The following is a 15,263-nucleotide window of genomic DNA, read 5'->3' as shown; positions in this document are numbered from 1 at the left end:
TCCCAAGCAACTAAGAAGGTAAATACTTTCATTAAATTACATTGTGCATGTCCAAGTCTCCATATCTCCTTTAAAATGTCTATTAACTTGTTACAATTCAGGTTTCTTTATCTCTGTTGAGGTCAGGGTGAAAAACAAGGGAAACACAGGCTCGAGTTCAGACTTGGTTGTTTATTATATCTTATCTATGTACAGACTCATGTACCATGAGGTCTAACTAGCATGCTAGGAAAACAAGGTAGAATGGAGAGCTTCTGACTCTTTCCAAGGTTATTTAAGTGATAATCCCCCAATAATGAAGTGACACCTATATCATTTATGGTTTTGACCCAAAAATGACCAGCCAAGGCCTGCAATGCGGACCTGTTTTACCCAATTACAAAAAAACACCTAAACCCATGAAGAAGGCAGAAAAAGATGAAGGACTTAGACAACACCCCAAATCCTCCATCTTGACCCATATGCACTACTATACACTAAAACCCCCAATCCTAAGTCTCTAGGACTCCAACAGTATTAAATCATGGCCAAAATTTTTTTCACCAAAAAAGGCCAAAGGTCCTCGGTTCTTCCATTAGCAACGATGTGGGTAGAAAACTACCACAGATTTCTAGGTTCACTTATTGTGAAAGCAAAAAATACACAGGAAGCAGAGATAATTATTTTAGGAATTTCCTACTAGGTTTATTGTAATCTTACTCCACTAAGATATCTTATTTTGAACTACGTTGCGGTGGAAGGTTGGAGGCAGACGTAGGACAGAACCCACTGAGGATCATGTGACAAACAGCTCTGTTTGTTGTTTGATGCTCCTTTTTAAAGGGGTTCAAAATTCCCATGCCTGGACACTTGATTAGTCAGGCCAAATTTATCTGTCCAGCTACATGCCAGCTGTGCTGTGGCAATTTTGCATACTATACATTGCAGAACATTTTTCACTACATGCACAAAAAAAAAAGTTTTCCTTTGAAATGCAAGAGTAAAACAGAGTAAGTATTACTCTAGCTAGGAGAAAATAATTAAGAGAGCATAAACATTGTCTCTTTTTTCTCTAGCCAAGAGAACTTTGTCAAAGCTTGTCATAAATGGATTTATGAAGTTTAAAACTCCATAAATGGAGTTTTAAGCTGACCACTCATTCAAAAAAAGTTCTGTGGATGCTTCCTCCCAGCCCACAATTTGTAATCTGTTTCAGCAAAGTTACATTATTTTAGCATGATGGGTTGATCATGCCTGGATGCCAGGTGCCCACCAAAGCTGCTGTCTCTCCCCTTTTCAGATGGACAGGGAGAAAAAGTATAACAAAAGGCTTCTAAGTCAACATAAGGGCAGGGAGAGATCACTCACCTATAATTGGTATGGGCAAAACAGATTCAAGTTGGGTAAAATTAATATAATTTCTTACCAACCAAGTCAGAGTAAGATAACGAGAAATAACCCCAAATCTTAGAAGCACTTTGGCCACAACCCATTCCTTCTTCTCAGGCTTAATTTCACTCCTGATTTTCTCTGCCTCCTCCACCCAAGCAGCTCAGCGTGACAGGGAATGGGGGTTGTGGTCAGTTAATTTTATGCTGTCTCTACTGCTGTGTCCTCACAGGAAGGACTCCTAACACTTTTCTCCTGTCCTAGCATGGGGTCCCTCTCAAGGAAAACACTCCTACCTATTCTCCAATATAAGCCCTTCCCATAGGCTGCTGTTCTTCACAAACGGCTGCAGTGTGGGTTCCTCCCGCGGAGCACATTCTTTCAGGAGCAGACTGCCTCAGGGTGAGTTGTCCCTGGGATTACAAGTCCTGGCAGAAAACTTGCTCCAGCATGAGCTAGTCTCGTCACAGGTCTTGACAGAAGTCCACAGGTCATGACAGAAGCTCCAACATGTGTTTCCTAGGGGGTCACAGGCCTCCTGAGGGCATCCACCTGCTCCAATGTGAGTGAGAACCACCACAGGTTTAAAGTGAAACCCATGTTCCACCATGGGCTGCAGGGGCACAGACCCTGTAGGTCTTCACCGTGGATGGCAGGGGAACATCTGCTCTGGTGCCTGTGGCACTTCCTCCACCTCCTTCTTCACTGTCCTCAGTGTCTGCAGAGCTGTTTCTCACAGAATATGCCGAGCTGGAGGGGGCCCACAAGGACCGTCGAGTCCAACTCCTGGTTCTGCACAGCACTATCCCCAAGAATCACACCATGGGCCTGAGAGCATTGTCCAAACACCCCTTGAACTCTGTCAGTTTCGTGCTGTGACCACTGCCCTGGAGAGGCTCTTCCAGTGCCTGACCAACCCTGGTTCTAATGACCAACCTAAATCTCCTCTGATAGAACTCCAGGCCATTCCCTCGGGTCCTGCCACTCTCCACCACAGAGAAGAGAGCAGTGCCCGCCCCTCCTCTTCCCCTCATGAGGAAGATGTAACCACAATGAGGTCTCACTTCAATCTCTTCTTCTGCAGGCTGAACAGACCAAGCATCGTCAGGTGATCCTCATAATGCTTCCCCTAAAGGCCCTTCACCATCTCAGCTGCCCTCCTTTGGATGCTGTCTAATAGCTTTATGCCTTTTTCTCTCACATGTTTTCACTCCTCTCTTGAGCTGGAGGTGTGCAGGTCATTTTCTCCCTTCTCAAATATATGATCCCAGAGGTGCTACCGTAATCACTGATGGGCTTGGCATTGGCCAGTGGCGGGCTCATCTTGGAGTCATCTGGCATGGGCTCTGTCAGACACACGGGAAGTTCCTGGCAGCTTCACAAAGAACGCACTCCTGTAGCCTTCCCATGACCAAAACCTTGCCGAACAAACGTGATACATTTGGACGTGCATATAATCATGAATACACTGAATACCTGCTCCTCTGGTCCCTGGAGTGACAGAGCTGTCTTTGGCTAGTAACACCTAGAAGCCCTTGAAAGGCTTCTGTCCCCCTGGGGAGTGACTCCAACTAGTGCCCAGCCTCCTTTGTCCCGTGGATGTTATCACAGATGTGCACCTACCACTTCCCATTCTCAGAACAAAGCATCACAGCTATACAAGGGTACATTTTACAGCCAGAGTCAAGGGCAAGTGCTGTCCTCTCACAAACACCTCCATTTGATTTTGGTGCTCAGCTTCCTGGGGGTGGATACTCAGCTGCTATGGCCGGTGGTGGTCACTGCTGGGGAACAGGGAGTAATTCTTCTGCTTGGAAAACAGGCTTCTGCCAGTAACTGCGTTCAATCAGCACCCCAATTTGGTAACAGGAGCAGTGGCGAGGCCTCAGGCTGCTCCACGGCTGGAAATGGGGAAGCAATCCTTAGTGCCCAGGTGCGCAAGGCCACCTTCCTTGCAAAGGGGCTATTCCCCCCCATGATTTCTGGTGAGCTGCCCAGCACTGGGAGACGATGTGCGGCCTCGGTCCTTCCTCCTTGCGAGTACCACAGATCTCTGAGGCAGCTGCCAGGGCCACAGCACAGGTGCCACCAAGGCCAGCGGTGTTGAGCGACGGCGCGGGCACCGCGTCTGCCCGTGAGGCCGTCCGCAGCACAGGTGGCAGGGCTGCGGCCGCGATGATGGACAGCGCAGCTACCGCGATGATGGACAGCGCAGCTACCGCGATGAAGGACAGCGCAGCTACAGCGATGAAGGACAGCGCAGCTACAGCGATGAAGGACAGCGCAGCTACAGCGATGAAGGACAGCGCAGCTACAGCGCTGCCCCCGCGGTGGCGGGGCCGAGGCGCGGCTCCCTCACGCCGGCGCGGGCGAGGGGCGGTGCGGGGTGCCCGCAGCCGTCATGGCGGGCGGCGCGGGGCGAGCGCCGGCTCCAGGCGTATCAGCGGGAGTGCGTCAGCGGCGAGGGGCGGGGAGGCCGCCGGGGGAGATGATATCAGGCGCCGGGCAGGAGGACCGGGCGAAGCCGGAGGTGAGCGGGGGTGTGCCGTGAACGCTGTCAGGGAGCCCGGCCGCCTCCGCCACCTTCTCCGTTTATCCCCGCGCCGCCGCGGGCAGGCTGCCCGGCCGGCTGAGGTGAGGCGCGGCGGGGCGTCGCGGTGAGCTGCCGAGGCGTCCCGCATCCCCGCAGCCTAGCCGGGCCCGGCCGGGCAGAAGGCGGGGGAGCGCTCGGCGGCCGCCCGGGGGCGCGGGGCGAGCGGCCCGGCGAGGGGCGGGTGGGAGGGCTGGGCCGGGCCGGCCGCTGCCCCGCCGACCCTCGTCCGCCGCTGGCGCCAGATGTCCGTCCACATCCCTGCCCGAGCGGCTGCCTTCGCCCCCCCCCCGGGGCAGTGCCCGACCCCGCTGCCGTCGCGGTGCGGGCAGGGCCGCGCCGAGCTCGGGGGCGATGGGCGGAGGCGGGGCGGTGGGACCGGCCGGGATCAGCCGCGGCCGGGGGCGGCCCGGCCGAGCTCGACCCTCCGCGCATCCCCCCGGCCTTCGCGGGGCTCGCGGCGTGGCGAGTTCCGTGTGAGTTCTGGCCCAGGCCACTCCGTATTAACCGAAACCAGCCATCTTTTGTGGGGGTCTTCTATTGTAGCGTTGAAATTTACGTATTATAGCCGCACACACGTGCGAGAGCCATTATACATCCATACGCCTCTAGGTATGTATGGAAACAGTAATTGCAATGCTACAGTTGCTGCATCCCACAAAGATGGCTCTGTGTGTGCGTGTGCTAATACATGTGGACACACGCAGTTGCACATGCACACGCGCTCCTGTTTTCCTACATGTGACATGTAAGTCTTTAGGAATTTTATTTTGAGGTAGGGTTGATTCATCCCTCTAAAACACGGGGGAGCATCTTGCCTGAAATGTCTATTGATGTAGCGCTGCTATCCTTACGAGTGTAAAATGCAGCCTTAGAAAGTGGATGGCGCTGAGAGCTAGAGCAGAAGGTTTTACTAGAATAAATGGAAAACCAGATATATTAACTCACCAATTTAATACATGTATTAATGCTCTATTTAGTGGAAACTATTAAAAAATTATCTTTACGCTCTTCTGAACTGTGGAGTTTTTAGTTTTCAGTTATTAATGATCAGAAATTTAGAAAACTAGCCGTTGGTGTGGTGACAGCTTTTAGCTGATTCTTGCTTTTTTGCATGCATACATGCAGGAGGAGGGAACTGTTTTCTTGTTATGCATGACTGCACTTACTCATTTTATGCATTGGGCTACACTGTTGGTCACAGCCCAGTATAGAGCCCACCAATTTGTATGGGGAATAAGTATTGTGTCAGAGTGATCATTATAATAAAATCAGTGCTGCCTCACTGGAGGACCTATAAAAGATTGCTGCAGATTAGAGTGATCATGGTCTTCCTCCTCCATCAAACTCTATAGCAACTAAGTGCATCTCCTCTCTGTTTCCTCAACCACACTGGTACCTTTCTTGTTTAATTGACCTCTGCTTTATTTAGGTGCTGAAGAACTTCTTGCTTTTTGTCTTAATGGTGGCTAGTGAAAAAAAAACCAAACAAAAAAACCCAACATTTTTTCGCCTGTTTTATAGCGGAAAAATGTTAGGGCAGAGAGTGGTTTATACAATTAATGTTCAAATTCAGGTATTATTAATGTCAGTGAGCATCTCAGTTTCAGCACTGGGGTTTTTTGAGCTGCTGATATCGACAGGTTTTTAAGTCCTTTCCTTGTTTCTCTTTCTCCAGTATGATGTTCGTTATAATTTTCTTTGTGCAGAATCAAATGTTTTACAGTGTCTTTCTTTCCTCTTGTGCAAGATGAGTAATTAAGATGGGATTCTACTGTACTTTTACAATATCTCTCTAGCACTGTGTGATTGAGAACTCTTTGGAGTGTTACATAACTAGACACTTTACAAAGGAGCATTACTCTGCAAAATGAATTGGAAAATACTTTTAATTTCTTCAGTATGCACATCAAGGTAGATAATATCTCTTTGATTTAATAATAAAAAAGGTGGATGTTTACATGTGCTTTTGTTTTTTTCTTTTTTAATATCTGTTAGTGTTGTAAAAATAATACTACTCAAAATTATCTTAAAGCTCTTCTTATCCACATACTGTATAAACATAGTTTGTTTTAAATAGTTACACTTGCATATCTAGTCCAGTGCACAGTCTTTGCCAGTGAAAGATGGAGAAAGTTCACTTCTTTATTAAAGCTGACACTTATTAATGCTTGCTTTTTTTTTTCTCCATGTTTGATACAAAAATCACTAAAAGATGAGCATGGGATTTGTTGGTGCTGGAGAATTTCATCAGAGTAGAGAAACCCTTCAGTTGCTTTAGATATATTCTTAGATATAATAAGATTTGATTTCAATCTCTACTTTCTACCAATATCAAGCAGCGATCATTTAAAGGTGTTTCTAAACTTCAAGTACAAATGTAACATTAGAGCTGAAGTAGTGCCTACTTAGGCTTATTTTCACATTGGCATTCCTTAAATATTTTTGTGAGATACTAGCTTCTTGTTTCCTCACAGATAAATACTCCTGACTCTCAAGATTGTAACTTATTCATTACATTGTACCAACTATACATTCCAGAAAGCCGAAGTCATCCTATTGTCTCTGAATGTTTGGGGCAGCAGTGATAGAGCTGTGCACTTCCCTTTGGAACTTCTTTTTTTGTCAATGAACGTCTCCTGAGTAATCGTTTTGTAACCAGTTGAAAAACGAAAAAACACCCCTTTTTTCTCACGATAGAAACGGATTTTCAAAAAAAAAAAAAAAATTCAATCAGAATTCAACCCTCCTCTCAAACCTACTCTTCCAGGTGTTGCAGCGTGGATTAAACGAGTCTGAGTAGAAAAGCCTGCTCTAATGTGTTTCCTCTACCGCATTGTTTTAAACATAACCAGAATGGCATATGCAGGGTCTCTGCAGCTATTCTCTCATACTCTTGCAGTTTTGTCTGCTGTTGCTGGGTTTTTTGTGTTTGTTTTTTTTTTTTTTTTTTCCCCCCTTGAACAATGGGATGTGACAGCATATATTTATTTATCATTATAAATTTAGTTGATGTTCTCCAGTGAGTCTGAGATTTCAGAGAAGCTGCTTTTAAATATCTTGCCAAAATATGTAAAAGAATCCTGTCCCAGAAGAGTCATGAGCTTTCAAATCTTTCCTAAAATCCCAATAAAATTAGTGAGAATCGTCAGGACTAACATATATGTTTCTTTGCTTTCAGAGCAAGCTGGAAAGCCTACTGTGGTTTTAAATGATAAGTCTGAGTTCTAAATGATTCCTTGAATTGGAAATCTAGGAAAATCCATATCTCTGAATTATATACTGAACTGTGTGTCATACAGCTATTCAAAGTAATAGTTCTGATTTTTTATTTGTTTTCAAATCTGAATTGTCTCTCTCTCAGTCTTGTGTACTTTGTTTTGTGCACATTAATATTTTATGTTGGAATACTGTAGGACAGGAGACCTCCATAATCACAGGGCCAGCATCTCACTGCTTCTTGTGATTAGAGATTGTTTAGGAAATGGACTGGGATGAATTGAATTCACTGTTGCCCTTTCTTCTAGGCTTCATCACAGTGCGTAGAATAAAGGTGGTTAAATAGGTTTCTTTAATTCTGCAGATTACTGAAGTGAAAGAATAGTCAATAAAGGTGTGGTCTCTGTCAAATCAGTACCCTCTGAGGCAGTGCTAGAAGAATACACCCACTTCAGAAGTTCTGGTGTGGCAGTGGCTGTGAGCCTCCAGCTGCACCAGCCCTTCGCCAGCGCGGAGAATCGGTGAACTTTGAATGGTATGAAATGCTGTCTTCGCCCTAACTGCCTTCATGCTTCTAAAACACCAGGTGTAAAATTGTGAAGTGTGCTTGAGTCAGCAAGCGTTCCAAGACTGGAAGACCATTCTTTTATCTAGCTCTTTTGCAGGCAGCAAATTCTGCAAATAGAAACGTTTTCTAGCTTGAATAATACTTCTCACAGCTGTTGTAGAATTAGCCAGCAACAACCATAAGTGGGGAATCTGAATAATTTGTGAATTGATAATGATAAAATAGCGGAGGATTTTAACAATAGCAATGTAAATGTTACTACAGTGCAGCATGGAAAACTTTATAGTATTTTAAAATGTTGGAATAATAAATTTCTTTTGATATCTCAACGCCGGGAGTTTATGTTGTCAACATTTAGTCTGAAGCTGCAGAAAGGAGTTTTTTGAAGGAGCAGGAGGCAATAAGCTGATTCCTGGCAACTCAGTCGTAAGCTGAGCACTGATTTAAGGTTAGTATAATGGGTCAGCAGTGCTAATACTTTGTTCTACTGATACTAGTTCTTTTTGTTGTTGGGGGTTTTTTGCTTGTTGGTTTGGGGTTTTGTTTGTTTGCTTTTTAACAATGTACAGTAAAGGTGGTATGTTCAGAAGAATGAGTACCTTACTTACTTTTTCCAAACTCATCATTAACAATCAAGCAATGTCTGCATTTCCAGAGAAGCCAAGTTATTGAAGCTTTTGAAGCAGTTTTTTCAAAAGTTCAAGTACACCTGTAACAAGATAGCCTACTAGAAGATACAGCTTAAAAGTTTGAATCTTGCAGACATATATTACAGTGAGAAGCAGGGGAAATGCAATGTGCCGACAGAAGCTTGTGAGTTCTTGGAATGTCAGGGTGATTGCTGATGGAGACGAGGACAGATGACACAGGGAGGAAGTTGTGTGTGAATTCCTTTCTGCTATTAGAGACATTCTTGCTAAATTTTTTAGACTTAGATCTTGAGTCCTGTGGTAACATGTTTAGTGATACCTTGTGGATGCACATTAATGGGGGGTGTTTTATAATGTAGCAGTCATGGGTTGAAGAAAACTAGCAATGGCTGTACCCAGACAGTTGTGGTAAACAAAAATTAACCATCCGCAAGTATGAGACTACTGAAATAAAGGACAAACACGGAGCTGCTCAGGAACCAACCTGATAAGGATTTTGTTAAATATTTGTTTGGATGACAAGGAAGTAAGAACACTGAGGAAAAGAGGTTCATTTTGGGGATGAGAGGCATAAGTCAGTTGGTTCTGTCACTCTGAACAGATTCTTGATTCTGATTTTGGGCAATGTAATATTCTTTTTGATGTTTTGTTCTTCCTTTGTTATGGGAACAGGATTTCTACACAAACAAATACCAGATCTTCCTATCTTTTTTTTTTTTTTTTCCCCCCCTCACTGGCTGGAGCAGCTTACAAGATGCCGGACTTTCCTAGCTTTTTAATTGTATTGATACTAGGTTTGCAAATTATTTTGTTACTTGCTTATTTTTCAGAGGATAGGTTTTACTTCTAATTTTCTATTTTTAGTCCATATGTGCCTTTTTTCCATCCTTCTGAAGATGGGAAAAGAAAGATAAACATAGCCACTGCTGACTACAGCTGTGAGCTAGACAGAGGTAGTCAGTTTTTGTGGCCTTTGTAAAGCTGAGGTAGAAATGGTGCTGTTTCGCTTGGGCGTATGAGGGCACTTAGAGCTGTTACTTTATTTGTGAAAATGGTCTCTGTCACCTGGGATGGTAACTTGTAATGTCTCTTCATAGCATGGCTGGGCTCAGACTGAGACTCAATAATGACTCATTATCCTGTCTGTGGCCCAAGCACGTTGTCTAAAAGCCTTTGAACAATGTTTTTGATGAGTGTGGTAATCTTGACATATTACTTTTACCTTACCTTTCCTTTGAGAAGGGCAAGGTAAAATTATTTCTAATCACGTGTGTCCCTGTTCTTTCAGAGCGATCCCACACTGTTTTGGTAAGTCCACAAAGTGACTGTGAAGTTCACCATCTTGTTGTAGTTCATCATTTGTTGTGCAAAGCAGCTGAAAGAACTTGCTGCAGCCGGATAATGAGCAAAAGCAGCAAGTAAAATTCAGAATGGCTCATATTAAACACTGTACTTTTAGCCATCTGTCACCTTCTGAAGATAATTGTAGTGAAGAATAGTATCTTCAAGATACTGGAATTGGATCGAGAATTTGGAATTCTGGGAAAAATAGAAAATTTTAATCTATGATGAGGTTTAAATTCTCACTGCTCCAAATATGTTACATTTACTGTCTTACTCCTTTCAGAATTCTGATCCTCAGTCTGTTGTAAATGGGACATAGGGCCATACAGTGAGAGTCTGAAACATCTCAATTCTGTGTGCTTGTTGGTTTGCAAGGAAGTTTTATGGTTGGTTGACAGGGATCTCTTGTTGCAACCTTTTTCTGTGCAATCCTGTGTCCAGGAACATCTCATGTTAATTCCTGTACCCCTTTCTGCCTTTTCATTTGAATCACCCACAAAACCAAAGCAGTTGCTGCTTTTTAGTTATATGATATTTTCTTAGTTGTAGGTCTCCTAAAAGCAGGCAAAACCAGCAAAACCACCGACACATAATTTAAACAAGAAAAAAAAGGTTGCACACTGCTTAACTGTTCAATTTTCCTGCAGCTCGACTGCTGAAAGCCAGACTTCATGTGGCATAGTTGTAGTTAAGACAAATGTTTTAGCAGTTCCTTGGGTATGGAGACTGGTTACAAAGAGTAATTGCCCACTCCTCATTGTTAGTACCCATAGACAGCATCACTTGAGTTTTTCCATGTGGAATATTCTCGAGGCTGCCACAGAGAGAGCTGCTGCTCTTTGGCTGATGAGGAGTAACTCATTAGCCTGTGCTGACACGTGTCTGTGATTGGCTAATCTAATCTGTGCAGCTTTGACGTCTGCCCCAGTTGGGAGGGTAGGGGATAGGACAGCCCAGCCAGGCATTTTAAAAATAGATGCAAAAACATACATCAGTCTCACTGTGGTGGTAGATCAGTTATGTTAGGTTTGATAGTCCACCGGCTGCCTACCCTGATTCGGTTGTCCCTTTTAATTTTTTTGGTTTTTTTACTAAGTATGGTAAAAAAAAAAAAAAAAAATCTTTATTTTTTGTCATTATCTCTGAATCACTAGATGTATTTGTGAGACGGCCCTTGCAAACCAGTGGGATAACGTTAGAGGAGGATATTAAGGTTTGGGAATGAAGTTGCTAAGAAATGTGGGTGCCATGTGGGAGTAAGAGATGATCTTCTGATATCAAGCAGCAAATTAATCTTCGGAGTATTGCCTTGTTAAATGCAGGAGGCAAACCTATGAGAATTACAGAAGATGAGAAGGTTACCCTGTGCAGGTCCCAGGTGGCCCATCAGCCACCTGGGAAGAGAGGCTGTGTGGGGGCTCTGAGTGCTGAGCTATTGGAAGGTCATTGAGGTCTTCAGGAGCAGATGGGATAAGGCCTAAAGTGCAGGAACAAAACTGTAGGGTACTGAGGATGGAGCTGGAGAGCTGCACACCAACTTCTTCAAACTGCTAAGGCATGGAAGGGAGAAAGAGTAGTGACCAGAGAGGAAGGGTGAGTTCATTAGAGGTATCTCTGTGGGGTTTGGTGTTACTTTCCTAGCTCCTAAACAGGTTTGACATGTCCTGTAGGGGAATTAGATGAAAGTGGGAAATTAGAAAGAAGAGTGAGTGCTGAGCAGTGGAAAGATCAGAAATATGTCAGAGAGAGGCAGATTCATAAAGTAATAATCCCACATGGCTGTATCTATCTTATACATGTTAATTGTTTTCAAACACAGCTTGAATGGTTTCCATTTTATGAATGGATAAAGTCACCTTGAATCGGAGTAGCTGAAAGGGAAGGCATGAAAGGTTTATGTAAGAAAGGTTTGTGTAAGAAAAACTGATTTTCCAAATTTATTAATTGTGTTTATTTTGCTCAGTCTCAAACATAGAATTTTAATTTAGTTTATCTCTGGCACATTTTCATTGCAGAAAACACTTGTGCATATTAGTTTCCAGAACTCCCTACTGAAGGAGGTACTCTTCAAAAAACCAGATGATAATCTCATTAAAATGTGAGACTGTAGAAAAATGTAAATAACAGGTTAGTCGCTTGTATACCTGAGAACTTAGTAGGTGATTAAATAAGTTTTCTAATATAATAATCCAATTTAAATCAATTGAGTAAAATGCCAGTGGGGTTAAACAGGTGTTTAATTGGGCATATGAGTAAGAATCTTATCTACCTAAGGTGGGTTTGAGAGAGAATTTGCATGCCTTCTCCTAATACTGCCTGTTACCTTTAATTAAAGAAATCTTTTGCAACGGCTTTTTAAAAATATATTTATATATTTATTTATTTATATTATATGAAGGACTCTTCCTCTTTCTGCCTTGTTTGTGTTTCATTTGATAAGAGAATGCTCAAACCCAGCATTTAGAACTTCTGACCATAATTCTTGCCGGGGAATTGAATCCTGTATGTAGATTACGTAATTCTGTGCTGTACATGTAACTTACATTGTGTGGCTAATTGATGAAGGAAAAGGATTTGTTGTCTTTGTTTATTTGCGTTCAAATCAACAGCTTTGATTTGTGTGTCTGATAGAAAACCAGAGTTGCATAAGCTGCTTGAAACAGATTACGGGTAATGTGGCTGGCATATTAATCCAGAGATCTTGGTTGATGTTGACAGCAATTTCCAGACACTGCCATGTGTTTCCTTAAGAACTTTCAATTTGTGTTTTTGCAGGGTATGAAAAGATGTTGTTTTGGGGTTTATGTTACTCTAAACAAAACAAAACCGACAAACTAACAAAAAAATCTTATTTTGCCCTTTGGGGGAAAAAAACAAAACAAAACAAAACAAAACAAACAAACAAACAAACAAACAAAAACCACAAAAAAACCCCACCAGATCAAATCTACCTGAGGTGTCAAGAACTTGTATTTCTTAGCCTATATTGTCAAAAAATGTGAACAAAAGCTACACTGCAGGGAAATATGCCTTAGTGCTAATGAGTGGATCATGGTTTGAAGACCTGCTGTCTAACCCCCAAATTTGTGATTTAAACCCCAAGAAAACCTACCTCTAACAAAGTAGTTGAGTGAGGAGGAGTTGTCTATTCAATGTGGCAGATCAGTATATTATTGTTGTTGCTTCAAGCTGGTACAGTTTTCAAGAAATCCTAACACTCAATTGTTTAAAATTTTAACACCTCTTTCCCAAAATGTCTTCCTCTTCCTACAGTCAATGTATGTAACATTACAGATTAAAATTAATAGAGTTTTAAGGGATGGGGATGTTTATAAAATCCAAAAGCTTTATTACAATAGTGGTCTAAACAGGTAATTATGGGACAGGTTTCTGTATGTATTTCAATTATGTTGACTTATGATAAACCAAATACGTACTCTCTTAAGCATATTTAAATCACTAATTATCTTAGGATAGGTTTAAAATTTACTTATTTTTATACTAGAAAATGATGAACTTTTTAACTTAAGTATTTCAGACTCTTAAGTATTTCAGACTTTATAGAAATACGAAAAAAATACTTTAAAAACAACTTCTCACAGTTTAAAGTGTTTTATGTTGAATAAATAAGAAACAAAATGAAAATGCTGTGTGTACATAACAGCTGGTAGTAAAAGCAAAGAAACATTTATGTAATTTGTCTGTTAACAGAATTACTGGTATGAGAACTTAATAATTCTAGAAGTGGCAGATGTGATGACTTTGTTTTGTAGTCAAAGCCAGAAGAGTGAAAAGACTGCTTTTAAAAATTTTTAAATTTTCTTACAACTTTTATGTGGTTTCACAGCTTTCACCAGGCCAGCAACTGGGTGCTGCAAGGTGGGAAATAAATACAGCAAAATGGAAATGATGCTCCTGCCGCTTTGGTAGTTGCTGCTTTGGTGCATCATCAGTCTGCGCCTGAAGCATTGCTTGGGACTTCTGCATCCCTGTCTTGGCTTTCTCTGGAACTGGTGTACATGTGGACATATCTGTTTAGTTTGTCATTTATCTCTTCTCATGATGCGAGCCCAGGTGTAGCTCACAGCTAGTCCGGGAGATCACCGTGGGGTGATGGGTTATATTTTTAAAAACAGAAAACTCGGTTTATGGTGTGTGACGATTTATAGGGAATGCATGGCAGTCCTTGGGGGTTTTGGTCATCCAGTACTTCTGCACTCATTGAAATACATCAAAGCTTGGGTCAGGCACTACTGCAGTTTACTCTTTGGTAGGCTGGTGCTTCATCACAGGGCTAGACTTATATTTGTATCCTGCAGGCTGGATCTAAGTTGGTTTTCCTGGTGTAGCAGAAAAGTTTAGAGGTCTTGGCTTGAGCACCCTGGCACCTGTTCTCTAAACTGCAAATCACAATTAAAAAAACAAACAAACAAAACCCAAACAGCTAATTGAATTGTAATTATTTATTATTATTTAAAAAAATTAGATCTGAAGATTGTTCACCTGCATGATTGTTTGTCCCAGTTATTATCTTATGTTGAAAAGGCCTTGGATGATTTTTTTGTGATTTTTTTTCCCCCAGTTTTATTTTTTTAAGGAAAATGACCTGTTCAGGTTATCTGTGCTGTATAAGTAGCTGTATATTTCCAGTACTTGTCAAGTTTTGGTACAATGCTTGTTCAAGTATCTCATGATCTCAGTAAAGTATTTCTCACACTGGTCCCTCTTCTAGAGGAATACAGGCAGATCAAGTAACATGCCTGTGTTCACATGAAGTCTGTGCTACAGCTGGAAATTCCTCTAAATCCTTCTCTGTCAGCCTAACCACTTAGGCTTCACTTCCCCTGAGATAAAGGCACCCAAACCCAGTTTTAGGCTGTATTTAAGCCCTCTGACATATTGTCAGAAATAACACAGCTTTGGGGTTATCTTTCTGCAATTTTGTGTCATTCATTATGGAGGAACTGCAAAGGGATGAGTAGATCTCTTGATTCCTGCTCATATCCACATGTGAGCTGAAAGTTGTGTGTACTGTGCATCTCTCTTTCATGTACTCAGAGACGAATTAGGAGTTGTAGATATAATTTATAATTAAAACAATTTCCAATGCTGTTCGCTTATTCCATGGTTTTTCTTGATCTTAACGCTAATAGTAATAAAGATTTTGTGAATAAAGGAGTGCCTGTGTTGCACAGGAATGTGCTCACTCAATCTGTTAAATGTGGTTTTTTTTGGCATTCCATGAATTGATCTGTTACCCTCTGGTGCTGCAGCTGTTTTTAAAAAAGGACGTGCCATTTCTCGTGTAATAGCCTGCATCATGCTGACAAGGGATAAAGTCATATGATTCCATATTAAAGCAAATATTGTTTGTGTGATTTTATTACACAAAGCCATTAATATAATTTTGCGAAATGATACGTTTTTTTGAGGAGTGCGGGATTTATTTTCTTTCACTTGAAAAATGAAATGCTTATGTTGCCTCATTTGAAAAATAAAATTGGTTTTCTTCTCTTCCCTCCAA

The 15,263-nt window shown here is 42.2% G+C and overlaps 1 protein-coding gene across 3 annotated transcripts in view; it reads left to right on the top strand.

Annotated features, from left to right (window-relative positions):
• The first annotated feature begins 3,833 nt into the window (after positions 1-3,833).
• The window catches only part of FAM169A (family with sequence similarity 169 member A), a 38,525-nt gene continuing 27,095 nt past the window's right edge, over positions 3,834-15,263 (top strand). The window contains exon 1 of one of the 3 annotated variants that reach the window (XM_040091247.2): positions 3,834-3,898. In XM_040091247.2, the coding sequence (XP_039947181.1) occupies positions 3,857-3,898 (42 nt within the window). In that variant the 5' untranslated portion in view covers positions 3,834-3,856. Of the gene's footprint in view, positions 4,003-8,140; positions 8,194-15,263 lie in introns of those variants that run through there. The other 2 variants (XM_040091248.1, XM_040091249.2) reach the window with 2 other exon arrangements.

This window comes from Hirundo rustica, chromosome Z, assembly GCF_015227805.2.
Source record: "Hirundo rustica isolate bHirRus1 chromosome Z, bHirRus1.pri.v3, whole genome shotgun sequence".
Lineage (NCBI taxonomy): Eukaryota > Metazoa > Chordata > Aves > Passeriformes > Hirundinidae > Hirundo > Hirundo rustica.
This window is presented reverse-complemented; position numbering and strand designations above follow the sequence as displayed.